Genomic DNA, 19,007 nt, shown 5'->3' with positions numbered 1-19,007 from the left:
CCCGTGTTAGTTACCAAATAGAGAGAGCAGAAGAGCAGGTTGGGCGTGTAATTACTTGAACTGGAAGAGTGTACCCATTGGTATTTTGGAAAATTCATTAAACATCAAGAACAGCAGCCAAACAAACTACAGAAGAGAAGAGAAGAGAATGCTGTCTCCGGTGGAATCCAGAAGAACCCCAAAGCCCAAATCTGGGCCCAGTTCCCCCATCGTGTTCCTGGCCACCTGCATTGCCGCAATTGCTCTGGTTTTCCTCTACACCTATCTCAATTCCACCAGCGACTTCTCTTCTTCCTCCCTCAAAGCCCTAGAATCTGTTCCCAGTTTGATCAGCCAGCGCCACGGCAAGTACCTCTACTGGGGCACCCGAATCGACTGCCCCGGCAAGCACTGCCACTCCTGTGAGGGCCTTGCCCACCAGGAGTCCAGTCTCCGCTGTGCTCTCGAAGAAGCCCTCTTTCTCCAAAGGTACTCTACTCTCTTCTTCTTCTTCGAGTCATAGGTGCAATTAGATTCCATATAACACCACTTTTGTGCAGGACTTTTGTAATGCCCTCCAGAATGTGCATCAATCCCATACACAACAAGAAAGGGATTTTTCAGCACTCTGACAACGCAAGTTCAGAAGAAAAGTAAGGATCTATGCCATTTGCTTCAAGTTTTTAATTTTATGAGGAATGTAGGTAGGCTAAGATTTGAAATTAACTGGCTTCCCTTTTGTTTTGTAGTTGGAATGCAAACTCTTGTTCCATGGACTCTTTGTATGATATCGGCCTCATATCGGAGACTGTTCCAGTAATTTTAGACAATTCAAAAATGTGGTATGAGGTGCTAACAACAAGCATGAAGTTAGGAGATAGAGGAGTTTCTCATGTGGAGCGAGTTACTCGTGTTGACCTCAAAAACACTAGTTTCTCAAATCTTTTGCTCATAAACAGAACTGCAAGCCCTCTTTCATGGTAACTACTTGTTTCATTTTCTTTTAGCCTCTAAATTTCTAAGATCTGTTCCGTGACGAGAATCCTCTGATTTTTCTTATGAGATTAGAACAAAGAAAAAATACATGTGTTTATTGATTGATGTAAAATAAGACTGTAAATCATTGTGAGTTCTCAACTGTCAAGCCAACCCTGTTGCATTGGCCCTGTCAATGTCTTAGTTATGTTTCAGATAACCACTTGACCAGTTCTTGTCACTAGATATGAACCTTTAGCCCTTGTTCCTTGTTAGTTCATCTTTTATTGAGTCAATCTTGATTGAAAACAATGGAGTTTTAAAGCCAAGATAGGATCTGGGTTTATAACAGTTGCATAATGTGGTTTTACTAGGCGTGTTTGATTCATTTGCGTCTCAGGCATTTCTTTTATTGCAGAAAAAATTGAGGTGTGGTGCTTTAATTATTCTCCCTTTCCTTAAGTCTATGAGTATTAGTTGAACTTCAATCTTCCTTCCGGAATTAATTACCTATTCATATAGGTTTGCAGAGTGCAAGAATCGAAACAACCGTAGTGCTTTAATTTTGCCCTACTCTTTTCTCCCCTCAATGGCAGCAAAGAAATTGCGGAATGCAGCTGACAAGGTATGTATCATCTGAATGCCATGAAGTCGTATTTCCACACCTGAGAGTTGCATAAAGCTTCTCTATGATTAGGCATTCTTCTGTGTCCATATCGTGCATTATGATTCTGAGATATATGCTTTCTATTTATGAGCATATTGATGAATTTGGCATTGTATTATCTGCATGTCAATCACTATTTTAACAAAAGTTGGATTTGTTGTTGGGAACTGTTTGATAATCTCTGGAATCTCGTATCATGTTTGTTTGCTGCCTCAAATTTGGTTACGTGAACTTATTTGCTCTCTTCTTAGTCTTGTGTAGTCAGATATCAAGTATCTTCTATCATTCTTAGTGAAACTTTGAGAACTTGATGATGTTAGGTATTGGATGACTTTTCAGAGTGAAATGAATTCTGATGAACAAAATCTCCGAGAACTTGTGATTTTTTGGATGTGAGAAGGTAGAAAAAGACATCATAGTTTACCTAAGAAGTTACAAAGTAGAGAAAAGGAATATGTTTCAACAGTACTACATAATTCTACTTCAATCTTTCAAGTAGGATTATGTAATACTGTTTTAATGTTTTATATTAAAGACTGCAGGAACTCATCAAGTTCAGGGCACTAAAACTGAAGGCTGAAAAGAAATTCCAGGTTGAGTAAACTGTAAATCATAAGAGAATGATAGTAAACACTATATCCAAATGAAGTGGGATACACTGAGTACACTAAACACGTTATTTTCATAAGATCGAAACAAGAACTTCCTATGAAGACCCGGGATAAATAGCTGAACTGGACATGTGATTTTGATGTTTAATTTAATCCAGATTACAACAGCACCAAAAGAAAGTACAGTTTGTGGTGGTCATCAACCTCATGAATAAATAAGATGAGATGTAATCAACCTCATGTGGGATTTATAAAATATTTATGTTTCTAAGTTGCATTAGTTTTCAATATGTAGCATATAAAAAAGGTAGTTATAGCATTTAGCCTATAAGCTGCTACTACAGACGTTGACTAAATTAATTTCGCAGATTAAGGAAATCCTTGGTGATTATGATGCCATTCATGTTCGTCGTGGAGATAGACTTAAGACCAGGAGGGACAGGAATGGTGTTGAGAGGACCCTATCACCTCATCTGGACAGGGACACACGCCCTGAGTTTATTCTACGCAGAATTGAAAAATGGGTCCCACCTGGACGAACTCTTTATATTGCTTCAAATGAAAGGACACCAGGATTCTTTTCACCGCTCTCCATCAGGTACATCTTTCTTGCACTGTTCTCTGCACCATGTACTTAAAAATGGAAGACCTGTGTGTTTGTCTGCCAGAATAAACAATGTCTCGTGCATATAATGTTATGGTTTTCTCCTCACACTGTTGCATGTCATTTCTTCTAGCATTGTACCACCAACCTAGGAAAATATCAAGGAACTGCTAGGTTGTCTGTGAGGTCAAAGTTTTTTAATTATGTTTGGCGATTGACTGAGAATGTCAGTAGGGATGGATTATGATTAGTGAGTGAAATGCATCTGACGAGAACTTTTAACTTGGTTTCTTGCCGCCGAACTTTTGAACAGTTGGTACTGATACCAGACAGAGTTATTTATGAGCCTTCTAAGTGCAGTCGTGCGTTAGAGCACATGGTTGATCCTGTCATGAGTGTAAGAAAATAGTTTTTGCTTACCTCTGAGGTTTATATCTAGATATCCATTTTAAGTGAACTTTATTTTGGCAATCTAATGTACCTCAACTTTTTTGTGTTTATTACCTTTCTTCTTTTAAGAAGGGCAGTTTTGTTTATTGAATTGTTCTTATATCAACTGGGATACAGTGCTAGGTTTTCATTGGTTTATCTAGCATTCTAGCATAACACTTTTTAATTTATTGTCTTTATAACTCGGCCAATCTAATGGGCCTTTGTGGCTCCAAATTAATTGTCCCAGCTGATACTGATAAGTATTGTTGACCTGTATATGCAGATACAAATTGGCATACTCATCAAATTATAGCCGCATATTGGAAACCTTGATTGAGAATAATTACCAATTGTTCATGATTGAAAGGCTTATCCTGATGGGTGCCAAAACATTCATTAGAACATTTAAAGAAGATGATACAGATCTCCATCTTACAGACGACCCCAAGAAGAACATCAAAAACTGGCAAATACCAGTCTACACCATGGATGAAAAGGGAAGGTGACAATATACTTATGCAATAGGTCCCAATGCACGCTCACTCTTTAGTTGTGCAACCAGCTGAGGCTAACATGGCTTGCGCCACAATCTTCCTGTTGAAATCAATATGGTGGGGAAGATTGCAGGCTCAAAATGTAACTGTCCTTGCAATCCAATTCCTCCCACATCAGAGAAGCGGTGTATATGCTCTTGATTTCCTGTGATGTATGATCCCCAAGTTTCCCCAATCTTTACTGAACATCTCCAACATCCAGACATGTTTGCACTAACATGGACTATATACTATATGGAACAAAGAGAGCCTACAGAGTCAGGCATAGAAGCTCAATTTATTTATTATTTTATTTTTTCTGGGGATCTTTATAGATACCTCATTTGTGTTTTGTGTAATATTGGATCTTTGATCCCAATTTACAAAGGAAAATCCTGCTTTTCCCAAATCTTTTTTTGCACAGAAAATGACCCAGCCCTCGTCATCATCAGATCATCACATGTCAATGATGGCTTCATCAGTCTGTTATCCACGACGCCATTTTAACACCCTTTATGGTCGGCAGTAGTGTTGGAAAGTCGTATAAGCATTCTAATTTCTTCCATCATATGATGGTTTGGTGACACTAAGCTGATCTTTTCAGTCACCGGAAATGCATAAGAAAACTTTGCTCGGAATTATTTGCCAATGTAGAGACGTGGTCTGCTTCAGAAAGTTAGGATAGCTTCACCCCAACCAACTTGTTCAATAATTTGAAACCGCAAACTTACATGCCTAGTTCTTCTTCCTGAATCTTGAAGTTCTTGTTTTCTCCCATTTAGCGGCAAATGTTTCCGCCTAAACATACCTACAGTAGTTCTTCCTTGATTGTTCATATGGAAGGTTTCATCCTAAACAAGGATCGGTTTTTATAGCTTGGAGCTCAAAATTAAACCTTTCTCTTAAGGGCAAAGACAGTGTAGGAATCTCGAAACGTGTTTCTCCCATTTTCAAAGACACTTGCCACCAACCCTGCTACCGATAAAAATCATCGAAATAAGAGATTGATGTTGGCAGCTTGAGTTTGAAGTTAAACATTTCTTCTGGGGCAAGGATTAATGTCGGAATCTTGAAAATGTGTCTCTCCTATCTTCAAAGAACTTGCCAGTTGCCACCAACACACTTCACTAGTGCATAAATTTGTGTTGATTGAGTTGAACTATGGAAGATGGATGTTATTTCTTACACAACATCACCACCACGGCTATCAAACCTCGAAACTTATCCGGGTTCTACCATGGATGTGTGCCATTAGGTGTACTGAAATCACCATCAGAGAAATACATCCACCACCAGTCCACCATCACTATATCCACCAAACACAAGAAACTTTCAATCTAGACAAACACTTGAAGGAGCCTTTGATCAAACAGATCTTCCATGACCAAGGCCACCGCCACTTCCACAACCAAAGACGCTTGACTGGACAAACATGCCGATCATAACACAACAATGCAATGCCGATTACAGCAGGGGAATCCATAATGGCAAGCTAGAAAGCACAAAGTGAAACCCTAAAGCTTGAGAGAAACGAGAAACCATAGGAAGAACAAGAACGAGGCCTCAGTGGAAACCCTAACGGAACATATAATTTTAAGAGAATAGTAAACCATGAGAGAAGGTAATGTCTTTACGTTCAATATGGTTAGTTAATTGAATTTCAGACTTCAAGCATTGAAATATTTGATTGAGAAATAAACACTAGCTAACTCATCATCAAGAAGCTTATTAAGTTGCTAAAAGTACATGAAATGATCATGAACAAAAATAGTCTTTCGTGGGCTATAAAGCGATACACACATTAACAGAACCTAGTCTTCATTCCTCCAACATTATGCATGATAATCTTTCCTTTTTGGTTGTTCATCATCTATAGCATTTGGCACCAATGATCTAGTACACGTAGCCCTTGACGAACAACTCTTTCTTTGCCTCCTCTGACTCTCCCTCTCCGGTGTACTTTCCGAGTTGAGCAAGAGAGTTGGCCTTGGCACGGATAAGTAGTGCCTCCTGAGCAGCCTTCACGTTCTCTGGTCGGCCTCCCCATGTCTTCAGGCAAGTGTTCTGGAGAGCTCTGGCATAGGAGAATGACACATGCCACGGGTTTGGTGATTGGTTCATTGCATTCAAGTTCAGGGTTGCCTCAACCTCAGATTGTCCACCAGACAAAAACTGCTCAACATGACACAATCATAAGATATTAGTATATGAACCATAAAAGTTAAAGAAACATACGAGTGTCAATTTTTTGGGGAGTTTTTGTGAGACATGCCATGATTCCAGGGACTGCTGGGGGGATTCTCCTCTGGAGGAGCTTGAGGGTGTAGTCGGCAACCTGTTCCGGGGTGGCTCTTTCCTTGCACTCAGCTCCAGGGGTAACCATACTTGGCTTGAGGAGGATACCCTCAAACAAGACATTGTTCTGGGCAAGGTAGAAGAAAACCTCAGCCCACACTGCTTGAGCAACTTCGAAGGTCCTGTCAATGCCGTGCTCACCATCAAGCAAGATCTCTGGCTCTACGATTGGGACCAATCCACTGTCCTATAGTTTCAATAAGCCAAGATTTTTCAGTCAGAAACACATCCTAACTAGACAGAAATATTAAGCAATCTGATGGAGTAATAAAAAAAAATCAATTTTGAAGCGGTCAAATTGCAAATCAAGAATACAACATATATAACATCAAGTAATTTTCTCTTGCTACACAACTAGCATTTCTCTTACTTGAGAAATGGCAGCGTAGCGAGCGAGACCCCATGCTGCTTCCTTTACTGCAAGAGCGGATGGACCATTGGGAATGCTCACAACAGTACGCCTAGTTCAAAGTATACCAATTATGTTATAACTAACTTTATCTCAATCATGACTCAAAAATTATGATCTGGCCAATATCATATGGTGAAATTGCTGAGATTTGACCCATACCATTTGGCGAAACGAGCTCCCTGTTGGTAGTAAGCAGCTGTGCGAGAAGCAAGTCCATCAAGACCTTGGCACCATGACTCATCGTTGGAACCAGCTAGGGGCACCAAACCCTGTTATTATCAACATCATTATCTTATCAGCATAGCTATCATGAGACTATAAAGTCATTAAATTATTGTTGCAGTTTGCTTGATTACAGTGGCTTACCTTGTCAACTTTGATCCCAGGGACGATGTTTTGCTCAACAAGCACATCCACAATCTTCTTGCCATCAACAGTGGATTGGTAGAGAGTCTCCTCGAAAAGAATGGCACCAGAGACGTAATTGCCAAGGCCAGGGACTGTGACAAGGAGGGTACGGTACGCTTGGCGGTTAGCCTCAGTGTTCTCTAGCCCAATTGAAGCCAGACGCTTCCCACAGGTTGCATTGGATTCATCCATGGCCAAAATTCCACGGCCAGGGGATGCAACAGTTTTCTATACCAACCAAAACAGGCACACATCAATTCAAATCTTAACAGAGCTTGTGTCTCGTTTATTAGCATAACATAATCAGTAAGTTCGTATCTAATCTTTATTAGAGCATGTTCAGTTAATATTCGCTAGTCAAACAGTTCAACATGTTATGTTATGCTGTAAGTTTACTATATGGTATGGAACATATTTTAGTTTGTATAAGCTAAGAGCAAGACCTAACAACATGCATGTTCTTTGGAGAAGCTAACAATATATGTTACATAATGAGTTGTAATGTTGTGAAAGAAAACATACAGCGGTCTTGACAAGTTCATCAGCATATGAAGCACGAATGGTGAGACCGGATGTGGCACTAGGGTGGCATCTAACTACGGATGAGACAGAAGGCTGGCGGAGGAGGGTCTGGCCTTTCACCCACTCAGATTTGTCAAGAACTGGAGAAGACTTGAGTAGAGATGCAGATGCCATTGCTTGCTGCAGTGTAACTTAGCAAACCCCTTGAGAGTGCAGTTACAAAATATAATCTTATCTCCTGCAAAGCTCTCTGGTGCTCTTTGCCACACATGCACTCAATCTCCTGTATTTATAACTGTCTATGTATTATCAAAGATGTCTAATTTGAGGCTGTTATGTGATGACCAATGCCGGTTCGCCATGTAGATGATAACTTGCTGACTTGGCAGGCTGCAGACGTGGTTCAGACATGAGGGTTTTTGCTCACCTTGTAAAAAGGGAGGATTATTGTGTTGGAAAACACATGATATTGTTTCTCTTCTGTTTAGCAAAGGGACAAATGTATGACGACTTGCAATGAGAAAGTGTCCAAAAAAGACTCGGTTTAAGAGATTCCTCTCCAAATTGGCATGTAAATATGAGGCTGCAATAGCAACTCTCTTGCTCGTTTGTTCCCTTCTTAGTGACTAATGGCTCTGGTTTAACATAGGGTTTGATTAGACTGCGACTTCCACATTGACGGTCGAAACCATCCCACATCAGCTGTTCGACGTGATTGTGCTCATGATTTTCCTTGCTACCTAGCTCCAATCACCAAGTACCTGATTCATTGCTGATTTGCAATGCCAATGAGTGGTCAAGGCCCTTCACAAACAACCATTCTACATGCTTCCATGAGACCTTTTGGCAAGATGTTGAACCATACATGATATACCCCCACCTAAAGAATTCGTCTTCCACAAATGAGAATATCATGAATCTACAGCATTCCAATAGTGAAGCATACTGTGATGAAGACATAAATGGAAGTATGGAACTTCCAGACCTGCATTGGTTAAGTATTTGGTGATTCAAACATGAAACTCCGCTGATCTTTGTATAAAATGTTGGCTGAACTATACTAAACTAGGCCTCATCTATGTTCAGTGAAAAAGTGCAACAAGAAGCTAACTGTCACGAGCACAACATCAGTAACGAAAATACAAAACCTAATACAATCAATCAACTAAAACCAATCAACTGTTCAACTGGAAACTTGATTCAAAGACAGGTCAGCAATCCCAGCAACTAGATCATCCACCGAAGTTTCTTCCAAATTTTTCCATGCATCAGAATCAGGAATACTTGATCGTAAGGATTGAGGCAAACCTTCTTCAAGGGCGTTGTTCAACTGCTTAACAAGTTCATCTTCTTCTTCTGGAACTTCCAAATTCCAAACCCTGAATATATCCTCAGCTGAAGGCTTGATCTCATGTGCCCAAGAATCCATATCGACACCTAACTCAAGGTTTCCAGACACTCCCGAGTCATCATTGTAACCAGGCAAAAATGGATTTCCCTCAAAAGTAAATGACTGCAAATCATTAGCATCCTTGCTAATTGGAATATCATCACTGGTTGGAACATCACCATCTACTGTCTCCAATTGTTCCCTAATAAAGATGTGATTTGGTTCTGACTCCACACGGGAAGCATGTATCTCAGTGTTGGTTTCCTGATGTAATTCATTACTTACCCCTGAAGATGAACCGAGTGATTCAGGATGAGAATCAAGGATTTCTACTAGTGCAGCTTTCAGAGAATTCCAGTTATCATCTGTAATGTCAGATTCTTTAATCAAGCAGGAATCAACCCAAGCAATGTCTTCTGGAGAACCGACCTTGCCTTGTTGAACGGACACAAGAGAACCTTTAACAAGAGAAGGAATAGTGTTCTCCACAACTTCGTCTCCAACGTCCATTGCTACAAATATGTGAGGAAAAATGTCAGTGGAAATAAATACCAAGACATATATGATTGTTGTAAATTCAAAACAATGATTGCATAACATTCAAAAACGAGTTTCCATCATCCTCTTACATTCACTCATGAAAGTTTAGACAAATACATATAGGTACGAAAGGCAACAGTTAAGCTCATCAGGCATAATTCTGAGTGAAAACAAGAACCAGTGACAATCACTTTGGACAAATTTCAGTCTGATGACCAGCATAACTTTGCTCATAGTTTTCACATAGTCAACACATAGTCAAGCATAAACAAAAAGTTCAAAACTAAAAAATAAAAAAAATAAAGGACAGAAGCTGATACAATAGCCAAGCAATGTTACGATGGAATGCTGGTGCACTTAGCCAAGTATGTTGATTGGAAAAGGGTTTTGTTTTGAGGTCAAATTGGAGTTTCTATAGCTTCAATAGAAACCTCAGGTAGGCTAATTTAAAACTAAATACGCCGAGAGGAGTAATGCATTGCCTCATGCTTCATGAGCCTGTCTAGATTGAAGGCAATATATACCAAGTGAATACACTCGGATCAAACGACCCCAACTCTCCTACTTAATCAGCAGTACAACTCAGACTATCCAAAGAAAGTCATGACTGGATAACTGCTCATTTGTCGAATCTCCAACTATCCCAATTGGAAGAATACTCCTGTTTCTCATAATCATAAACAACAATGCTTGGGGTATCAAAACAAAATAAGCTTGATATCCAAGTAAAATCATTCAACAAATGCAATCCTAAGTAATCCATTGTTAACTCTTTATGCTTTATATAAAAATAATGGGCTACTGTTCTTTGCAGGGGAACCGATCGTAAACAATCCTCAGTCCTCATTCAGACTCAAACGAGATCATAAAAAGGGTTCCGAGCTTAAACCCTAAACCCTTAATTGCAGGAATCTAAAGAATCAAATAAAGAAGAACTTTTGGGGACGGAGAAGCGTAAGCGTACCTTGTGCCATTGGAGACCCAAATGAATTCGGAGCTAGAGTTTTGGGGAAGAAAAAGATGGAATCTTTGAGAACGAGAAGAATTAACAAAGCGCTTCTGTTATCAAGAATTGAAAAGGAGAAAATTCTCCAGCAGATGTGGTAATTTATTTTGGGCTCTCTTCAGCTCCAAACAGGGAAACGACACCGTTCTACACTTCTACTCATCCTTAGTTCTGATTTTTTTGTTTTTTTTTGTCAAAGGAACGTGGAGAAATGTGGGAGTTACCTTGAAGTCTTGATTTTTGAACGTTGTGTTTGGATAAAATAATTTTAATTTTTATAAAAATTTTAAAATCACGGAATTACAATTCAATGAATTTAAATTCTATTAATTGAGAATTCTATTGTTTTGATTTCATGATGTAAAGTTTTAAAATGATAAGAATTTGTATTTAGACTAACCTCAAAGAATTGACAAATGACACCTATTTTTTTAAGAATTCAAATCGGGAATTTAAACTCTCAAATCTGACGATTATTTTCCAGTAGAAATTGCTAATTCCACGGGATAAAAATCCAAACTGGAGAAACACTTAATTTCTCACTTTTGATTAAATTTTTAGGAAATCACTTGCATCCAAACACACTAGAAGAGTGCAAGTAGACACATTAGTGACATTACACAACGAATCATGGCAACCAGGGGCGGAGGCTCCGCTGCGGAGCCAGCCCAAGTGAGATTGAAGCCCAGAAAAAAAATACCACCTCCTATATATATAACACAGATTGAGTCAAAGTTTCAAATCCCTAAATTCCTATGAACCCTAGAATTTACCGATCGGCATCATATAAAATTGTAACGATTAAACACAGAAACAAATCATTCAAAACATCAAAATCTGAAAGAAATTAAAAACATTGTGTTTGAGCAAAGCATCGACCTCGTTTGGGTTAGAAGGCGGTGGATGGCGGAACTGATGAAGCCTTCGCTTCACGGATACGAAGTAACTATCGATGAAACTTAGCTGGCGTCAACGGCATGAAAGATAAGCGATGGTAGCGGGGTTAGAAAGAGAGCGAGAGAAGCTGAGAGAGAGAGAAGTCAGAGAAGAGAACGAGAGAAAGTAACAAAGAGAGAAGAGAACAAGAGAAAGTAACAGAAGGGTAGAATCGTAAATCCATAAAATTTAAGAATGTACCTTTTTATCATAATTAACACTTAATAATAACCATTAGACCATATGATATAGAATTAAGTAACCATTTTATCATCTAATAACATTTGGGGTGACTATTTTAACATGTGGGACAATTGATGATTTTTTTTATCATTTGTACCTTCAAATGACACTTTAGTGTTATTTGCCTAATAAAAAACAATGAGGGTATTTCAAATATTTCATTGAAAATGAGGGGATAAAGCTGAATTATAAGTCCCATTGTCAGTTCCAAAAGCTTCGGTGATGTCATATTTCGAGAAGAACTCAAAAATTGGACCCAACTTTTTTTGAATCTAAGGGCTAGAAGGCAGCCCTCACGCCGTTACTATTAATGAAACCGCAGAACACGAAGGGGGGGGGGGGGGGGACGATAAAAGCCTAAACCCCATAATGTAAGAACACCTAAAAACAATATCAGGAGACCCTACACAACCTATGCATTCAAGCAAGAACCATTTAGCAAAGAGTGCATCATTGACAACTCTATTTGCTTTGCATAAAACATGGCGACATAACGGAAAGCTACCCTCATATGGAGCCATAAATGACTGTATATTTGCTTTCCCATTATGCGAAGATTTCACTCTGCCGTAAGGAGGCTGTGACCATTTGACTAAGCAAGGAACTCGTTGCCTCAATAAAGCAATCATAGCATATTGCGTGTGCTTACCAGGACATAACCCACTTCGCCCTATAGAAGAAGAGCTTATTGACGGCAAGAAGCCACAAAACATTAAACAATGTAAGAAAAATAAAACTAAAACATAAATAAAATTAACAGCCCAGACCTGGCCCAACAAGAGGACCCAGGCCCAAGTTGTGACCAAGATTAGAAGGAGATCTCGGGTCGCCAGCCAAACTCGGCCCATCTCGACCACAGCCATCGGATGACCAGCAGCACCACCGCGCCGGAATCGCAGAGCCTCCATGGTAAATCCACTGCCATCCCCTTCGCTCCATGATAACCCAACACCCCAAACAAACAAAACCATCCTCAGATCGACTCTATCAAGTCTGATCCCGATCGGATCTACCTGTTGGGAGCCTCCTCTAGCTGCCACCATGTGCAAACCGCCTCTCCATATCACCATGAATCCACCGCCGCGCTCGGAGCGCCATGGAACTCTACCACCCCAACCAAACAAACCCAAATCAAACCCATGGGATCCGATCCAAATCGGATCTGTTTGAGCACCATCATCCCTCGCTGCCACGAGGATGTCGCCTGCAACAACCCTGCTGGTCCACCCTTCAAGCCATCGACGGTTGAAACCCAGGATGTCAGCCGCCTCGATCTCCCTCTCCCTCACCTCACACAACCCCACCGCTATCTCTCTGATTCGTATAGACTACCAACCAGAGAGACCCGGCTTCTTAAATGACCCACACTGGATCGCCAAGGCCCGTCCGACGACGGCGAAACGGCTCGCCGTCGAACAGGGAGAAGTAAACTGTGTTTAAACCCTAATTGGACCCAACTATTGTGTTTACGAAAATTGAAGAGGCGAACTAATTTAAAAAAAAGTTGCAGGACTGAATTGATTTCGACATCAAAGATTTGGGGGGTAAACTAAATTTTTTCTAAAAACCAATTACTTTTTTTTTTTTTTTTACTAATGTATAACATTCTAATGGAGATCACCAAAATATGAAGAGTTGAAGACCACTGAAGAATGGCTCAATTAGTTCTTCAGTCCAGGTTCCGCTGTCTAGTATACAAGTACATGTTTAGGCACATGCCTTGTATAATTACAAAATTTGACTAGCTCAAATCATGGCACTTCACTTTAGTCTTCTGAAGACTTTGAAGATGCTTTACTTCTCTTGCTACATACATGCAATACCGGTGTTCTCAAAGGGTAGCTGATTCTATAAGTGCGTGAGGAAAAGTTCCCAAGGCACACTCAACTCTTGCAAAAAAAAAACCAGTAGGTGGTACTATACACTTCTACGTGCTAAATAGTGAATACCAAAAATACTCCAGTCCTAAATGTCATCAGGAAAGATCAATTGCAGGTCTTCGTTATCTCTATAGACTTGAACAAGAGCAGTGGCTTTATAAACAAACAACCCAACCATAGTTGGCACAAGCTGTGGGGAAAAAGCAGTCGTGTAAACAACAAGACACGAGAATTTTAACAGGTTTGAGTTCTTCCATATTCGTAATAATAGTCAAGTTCTACCCTTTGTAAAATAGTTTTGAAATTTACCTGAAAATCAAAGAGATCACTTGAAATATATTGATGAGAAAGGATCCACAAGCCATATATTGCTGCTGGTAAGACAAGCCTTGGAGATGGAAGAGCCATACCACATCCCTTAATCAATTTCTCTAGAGAATCCTCCAGATCTTGACTTCTTATTCCAATTCTGCATCAGAGGATAAATCTTAGCTTGAGGAAACAATTACAATGAAAATTAACAGAAATAATAACACCAAGAAATAATACAATGAAGTTTTTGGTTTTTCGGTTTTACTTCTTAGACTTCTTCTGCCTGAAAATCTGAGGGACTGCTTCTCGAGATATATTGTCTACATGCTGGTACAAGAGTTTAAGGTACAAGCAACTGAACTGACAATTAGATAGTTAAGATTCGAGGTAATCACAATAAAAGGATCGACACAAGTGAAGTGAAAAAAGTCCTCTATGTTGGCAAATCATCTTAGACTTGATAAACGTGCAAAAATTGCTTGCGAAATTAACATTGACAAATTAAGTTGTATCAACAAACCTGAATAGAACTCCTGTCGCATAACTGATAGCACCCTGGGTGGATGACTCCATGTTAGTTTTCCATAAGAAAAAAAATAAACTATATTCTTTCACCAATATCTGATTGTCACTAAAGTGAATGATCAGATGGATCTGTTGTTTTCTTTAGTCCTTGAGGGATTTTCTGTTAAAAGCAAGTTCTAAAACTTGGGAATTTTACAGATATTTGGGCCAGAACATTAAATATTAAAAGACAGTCTGTTATAGCATGTTGTTATCTGCAATATCAAATTTAGAGCTAGTGTGTTTTATCTAAATACCTGGAATGACAGTGTTATTAAACAATACTCAGTACAAGCAGTCCAATACCAATAGACAAAAGCATTAGTTCCCTTTGTATATGCAGGAAAGGGCAGTGATGAGAGTTTAATAGACATCAATTTGAACACACAGACACACGCAGAGGGATAGAGAGACCGATAGAGACAGAGACACACACACAAAGCGGAGAGAGGCACACTTAATAAAGCCAATGATTAAATGGAAGCCTTCAGTTATGCAAGATATACAGTCAATAAAATAAACCCTATATATATATTTGGCTAATTGTAAATAATTTTGACTGATACTAGTGTTGTTATCTTCTTTATATAATCTAACACCTAGGTGTAGAGAAAGATATGACAACTCCAATCAACAGAAGACCGTTATCCACAAAATGATAATAGCAACTAAATAAATACATATATATTATATGGATAACAAATGGAATGGATACTTATTAGATTTGTGTATTAAAACTAATAGAGAGACCAACATTAACTAAATACATATAACCAAGGATCCATTTGTGTTTAATCTTAATTTCTTGACTTTTACTTCAAATAAACTAAGATATTGACATGTTATCCTTCCATAAGTTTACTTTTAATAGATATCCTGGTGTGATTTATCATCATCATAAACATCCGTGATTTTTAGTAAGAAAAAGTACCTTTTGAGTTATTATTCTTACATAGTAGTTGTTATCCTTGTATAATAGTTGTTATCCTTGTATAATTCTATGTATATTATGTTCAAATAAAAGCGAAAACTAATGTGAAAAAAGTCGAAATGTTAGTCATAGCCAATCACAGCTTATTGTGGGCTATTAGAAAAAAGTCAAAATGCTAGTCATAGCCAACAATAAGCTGTGATTGGCTTATGAACATACATATGTATACAAGGGTCTTCAAACCTGCAATTTAGGCAATAAGGCAAATTTTCATCTATGTGCCATTTACATTTTACACTATTTACTAAACACTTGTCTTTTTCTTTTGTGGTCCCTCTTCTAATATTTGGAAGCTTAAAGTACCTTCAAATGTCAAGTATCTTGGATTGCCGCTCAATGAGAGGCTGAATACTTCAATAAATTCAGAGAGCATTTGGGTCTGAAGACCAATGGGGTATGGACCCCTTCCCTTTCAAGACCAATGGGGTATGGACACCAATTTTGAGCATTTGGGATATGGACCACTTTACAGGATATTCACATCTTATAAAATGTAAAAACATACACATAACCCCTGACTTGTACAAGAAAAAAAAACTGAGAAACATACTGAGAAAAAGTATCATACAGCTTCATACTGAAGAAGGTAGAGTTTCTTTCTTCTTTCACTGTCATTCTGCATGGCCTGTTAAGACATATAAGTAACAACAAAGAACTTAAGTATCCCTTGAATGTGTCATTGCAAGTATCATTAGTGAATGAATACTGAAGTTTTTTATTCTTTTCTTTTCCTCTTTGGTAATAAAGGCAGTGTCCAAAGCAAGCACAAAGATCCATTATAATGATAGATACTTTAAAGCATACCTTAACAATGGCCTTTTTATTCATTGGTGCAGATCTATCACCTAACACCCATTCATTGGTTGCTGACAGTTTCAAAAACCCACCAGCATCATCCACATCCTAACAATGTTGATTCAGAAAATATACAATAAAAGGTCAATGCATTCTTTTTATTCAGCTATAAAAAAGAATTTGCATTTCACAATTAGAAGAGTGGTATTTGAGCAGACGATGCAGAAAGCTTCATTTAAAGAATTTACCAAAGGTACTGCAATTATGTTCTTAGGAAGAAAAATAAGCCCTTCTGACCTAATTTGTGTTCATTACTTTTGACAACTGAAACATTAATCAACAGCACGAGGTCACAAGCTTTAACCTCAAAGATCAAATCATGCACACATCTGGAATGCACTAAAATTCCCTCAGGCATTCACATGTCAAAACTTTTCTTTTTGCAAATAAAGAAATTAAGCACCAGTTGTGAAGATACAAAAGTTAGTAATAATCTATGAATGCTCATTATCAAACAAAATTAAATAAGTAGACGATAATCTAATTTTGAGTTCCTTCAAGGCAATGACCGAATTTTATAAATAGTTTCAATATACACAATGATCACCAATAGGCCTTCCTTGTGCCTTCTTAAAGATTAAGAAATACAATGCATGCATATGTACTATAACAAAACAAATAACTTATATTATAAAGGAAAGAAGATTCCTACAACAGGAACGTAAAGAATTTCTGTTGAGTTCTTTTCAAATCTTTTCTCTTTAAGATTCTAAGTTCCTTTAGTTTGCCTTATGATTGACACAAATGAGCTTTAGTGAATGCAAAAAGAAAATTATCACGCTGAAGTAAAAAGGCAAGGTTTTTAAAAGGACCAAAAGCCCCAGTGCAAACGATTTTCGACCTATTTATACCATAAGCATTGAAACCTGCTTACACTCTAGCACTGACAATAATTTGGAAGAATGCACTATACTGTCAAAAACTCGGAAGACCAATGACCCTTACAAAAGTCAGAACAATCAAAAAACTAAGTTAAACTACATACAAGCACTCCAACCAAAACATGACCCTTACAAGAGACCACCATTGAAGAACCATACTTCCTCCTATAAGCTTGAATCTATCAAACAATAATCTTAGGTTCTTACAATTTAGAGACTTGCTGAAATTATGAACATTTGGCCCAAAAAATACCCAAAAAAAAGAACAACATTCAAAGCACAAAATAAGCGGTTGAAGATCAATCCAAAGCAAAGGCTTGCACCCAATATGAATATACTCAATACTGTGAGACCCCGTAAATATTTAAAGAGCTAAAGTTGAATAGTTTGAGATTCAGTTTGTAATCTTGTTAAGTGTTGAGAACACTTGAAAAATTTATTGGAAGTGAAATCTTCAATTTAGATATTTGATAATGAAGTATGCTTCGTGACGAGTCTCTAGTAATACTTGTGGAATTTTTCAGAGTTCGAGTTAAATATCGTGAAATCTTAAAGTTGGAAATTATTTCAAGGAATAAAAATTGATGTGATGGGATCTTAGCCGTTGCCTTCTGGTATATAAGGGTGGAGATTAAATCATACAACGAGAGAAAGCGGTCTAGAGATTCCAGAACACAAGAGCTTATCCTTCAAACTCGAAACTCGAGCTGATGACCCCTCTTCGTCTTCTCCGTCCGGCGACGACATGGCGGCGGACCAGTCTTGCTCGACATGCCTCTTCGTTCCGCTTTGATCTTTGGTCACGAATCGTCCATGTGTGGAAGAAGAGTTGAAGTCAGAAATTTGACAACTCCGATGGCTCTGCAACAATTTTCAGCGACTACGGTTTTCAATGATGACATACGAGCTTCTTGGGAGTCCTTGGGTTCATGTCTAATGCTGGTTTGAGTTTCAGATTAAGAAGTGAAGCTGGGTCATGTGAGTTTTCAGACTTGTGAAGTGAAGCACAATTGGCAGAATTTGTGAAATCTGGTAGTGAAGTGTTTGGCTTAATTCGAACGGGATCGAAGGTGAGGAGGTTTAAGGTGTGTAGCCGTAGAGCTCTTCTGAGAATCACACAACACCTTAATTAAGTTTACAACTCTATTTGCCATAAGAATGGTGAAGTACTGGATTGGGAGAGCAAAGGGAGAATCTATCCAGCTGCGGTGTTGTTCAAAAGGGAGCAGCTGCAACTCGGTCATGATCTGATCATAAGGTTAGTTTGAAAACTTTAGATGTTGGGTTGTGAAATTAGTTTCTAGAGATCAGCGGGCATGTTGCCTTCTACTGTGAATTGATGTTAAATTTGTTTACAAATAGAAAAGTTAAGTAATTGGGTAGACAACTAAGGATTTGGTGATTCTGTTTAAGGAAGGGAAGCCATCTGGTCCTTGTGCCACACTCGTTAATTGCTAGAAGGGGTGCAGACTTGACTCATAATTGATTCATGCATTATGATCAGAGGTATAATTTCTTGTCCTTGATTATGGGATTGTGTTTGGAATTATACTGAATGGTGAAGTTTATAGAAATATGTTGACCATGAGAGTCTGATATTCATCAGTAATTGCCAAGAAAAGAATTGAGTTTCATAGAGTAGAAAGGATGTGTAGGTTAACTTATGAGGATTAACTACCAAGTATGCATTTATGCTTCAACTATTGCAAATGCATGTTAAAGAGAGAGGCATATCGTGTTATGAGCACCAAGGGAACAAGGATAAATTGCTGATTGTGAATTTGGTGTAGATATAATTATTGAAAGAAGTATAACTCTTATTTGGTAAGAGTGGGTGTCCTTAGTAGATTGTGGTATATATACATAATTTGGGAATTTAATTAGTATCTTATCGGAGTACTTTGGTTATTG

The 19,007-nt window shown here is 38.4% G+C and overlaps 3 protein-coding genes, 1 non-coding gene and 1 pseudogene across 5 annotated transcripts; 2 read left to right on the top strand and 3 right to left on the bottom strand.

The window, feature by feature from the left end:
* The first annotated feature begins 135 nt into the window (after nt 1-135).
* LOC101307069 lies at nt 136-3,917 on the top strand. The gene is made up of 6 exons (XM_004290281.1): nt 136-468; nt 540-632; nt 729-959; nt 1,477-1,579; nt 2,601-2,830; nt 3,552-3,917. The coding sequence occupies exons 1-6, from the start codon at nt 149-151 to the stop codon at nt 3,772-3,774; spliced, it is 1,200 nt and encodes a 399-aa protein (XP_004290329.1). The 5' UTR covers nt 136-148; the 3' UTR covers nt 3,775-3,917.
* Nucleotides 3,918-5,422: 1,505 nt separating this feature from the next.
* Nucleotides 5,423-7,808, bottom strand: LOC101299626 (probable fructose-bisphosphate aldolase 2, chloroplastic-like). The gene is made up of 6 exons (XM_004290255.1): nt 7,499-7,808; nt 6,935-7,204; nt 6,728-6,837; nt 6,527-6,617; nt 6,074-6,343; nt 5,423-5,973 (listed from the first exon to the last, which is right to left on the bottom strand). The coding sequence occupies exons 1-6, from the start codon at nt 7,670-7,672 to the stop codon at nt 5,695-5,697; spliced, it is 1,194 nt and encodes a 397-aa protein (XP_004290303.1). The 5' UTR covers nt 7,673-7,808; the 3' UTR covers nt 5,423-5,694.
* A 10-nt stretch (nt 7,809-7,818) lies between these two features.
* Nucleotides 7,819-10,506, bottom strand: LOC101290917. The gene is made up of 2 exons (XM_004290312.1): nt 10,393-10,506; nt 7,819-9,400 (listed from the first exon to the last, which is right to left on the bottom strand). The coding sequence occupies exons 1-2, from the start codon at nt 10,400-10,402 to the stop codon at nt 8,682-8,684; spliced, it is 729 nt and encodes a 242-aa protein (XP_004290360.1). The 5' UTR covers nt 10,403-10,506; the 3' UTR covers nt 7,819-8,681.
* A 3,072-nt stretch (nt 10,507-13,578) lies between these two features.
* Nucleotides 13,579-17,242, bottom strand: LOC101306699 (annotated as a pseudogene).
* A 499-nt stretch (nt 17,243-17,741) lies between these two features.
* On the top strand, nt 17,742-18,899 carry LOC101296731. 2 transcript variants are annotated; one of them, XR_183941.1, is made up of 2 exons: nt 17,742-18,354; nt 18,514-18,899. It is a non-coding gene; the product is annotated as an uncharacterized LOC101296731 (transcript). The 2 variants fall into 2 exon arrangements; XR_183940.1 differs by having other exon boundaries at nt 18,510-18,553.
* Nucleotides 18,900-19,007: the final 108 nt, after the last annotated feature.

Source organism: Fragaria vesca, linkage group LG2 (assembly GCF_000184155.1).
Source record: "Fragaria vesca subsp. vesca linkage group LG2, FraVesHawaii_1.0, whole genome shotgun sequence".
Taxonomy (NCBI): Eukaryota; Viridiplantae; Streptophyta; class Magnoliopsida; order Rosales; family Rosaceae; genus Fragaria; species Fragaria vesca.
The sequence above is the reverse complement of the archived record's forward strand: the minus strand, read 5'-3'. Positions and strand labels throughout refer to the sequence as shown.

Excerpts from the sequence above, each read along its gene's own strand:
- LOC101307069 (XM_004290281.1), top strand. The coding sequence starts at position 149 with ATGCTGTCTCCGGTGGAATCCAGAAGAACCCCAAAGCCCAAATCTGGG. Across the intron at positions 469-539 it reads GAAGCCCTCTTTCTCCAAAG|GACTTTTGTAATGCCCTCCA; the intron begins GTACTCTACTCT and ends ACTTTTGTGCAG. Across the intron at positions 2,831-3,551 it reads TTTTCACCGCTCTCCATCAG|ATACAAATTGGCATACTCAT; the intron begins GTACATCTTTCT and ends CTGTATATGCAG.
- LOC101299626 (XM_004290255.1), bottom strand. The coding sequence starts at position 7,672 with ATGGCATCTGCATCTCTACTCAAGTCTTCTCCAGTTCTTGACAAATCT. Across the intron at positions 7,205-7,498 it reads ATGAACTTGTCAAGACCGCT|AAAACTGTTGCATCCCCTGG; the intron begins GTATGTTTTCTT and ends TGGTTGGTATAG. Across the intron at positions 6,838-6,934 it reads CTGGGATCAAAGTTGACAAG|GGTTTGGTGCCCCTAGCTGG; the intron begins GTAAGCCACTGT and ends TGATAATAACAG.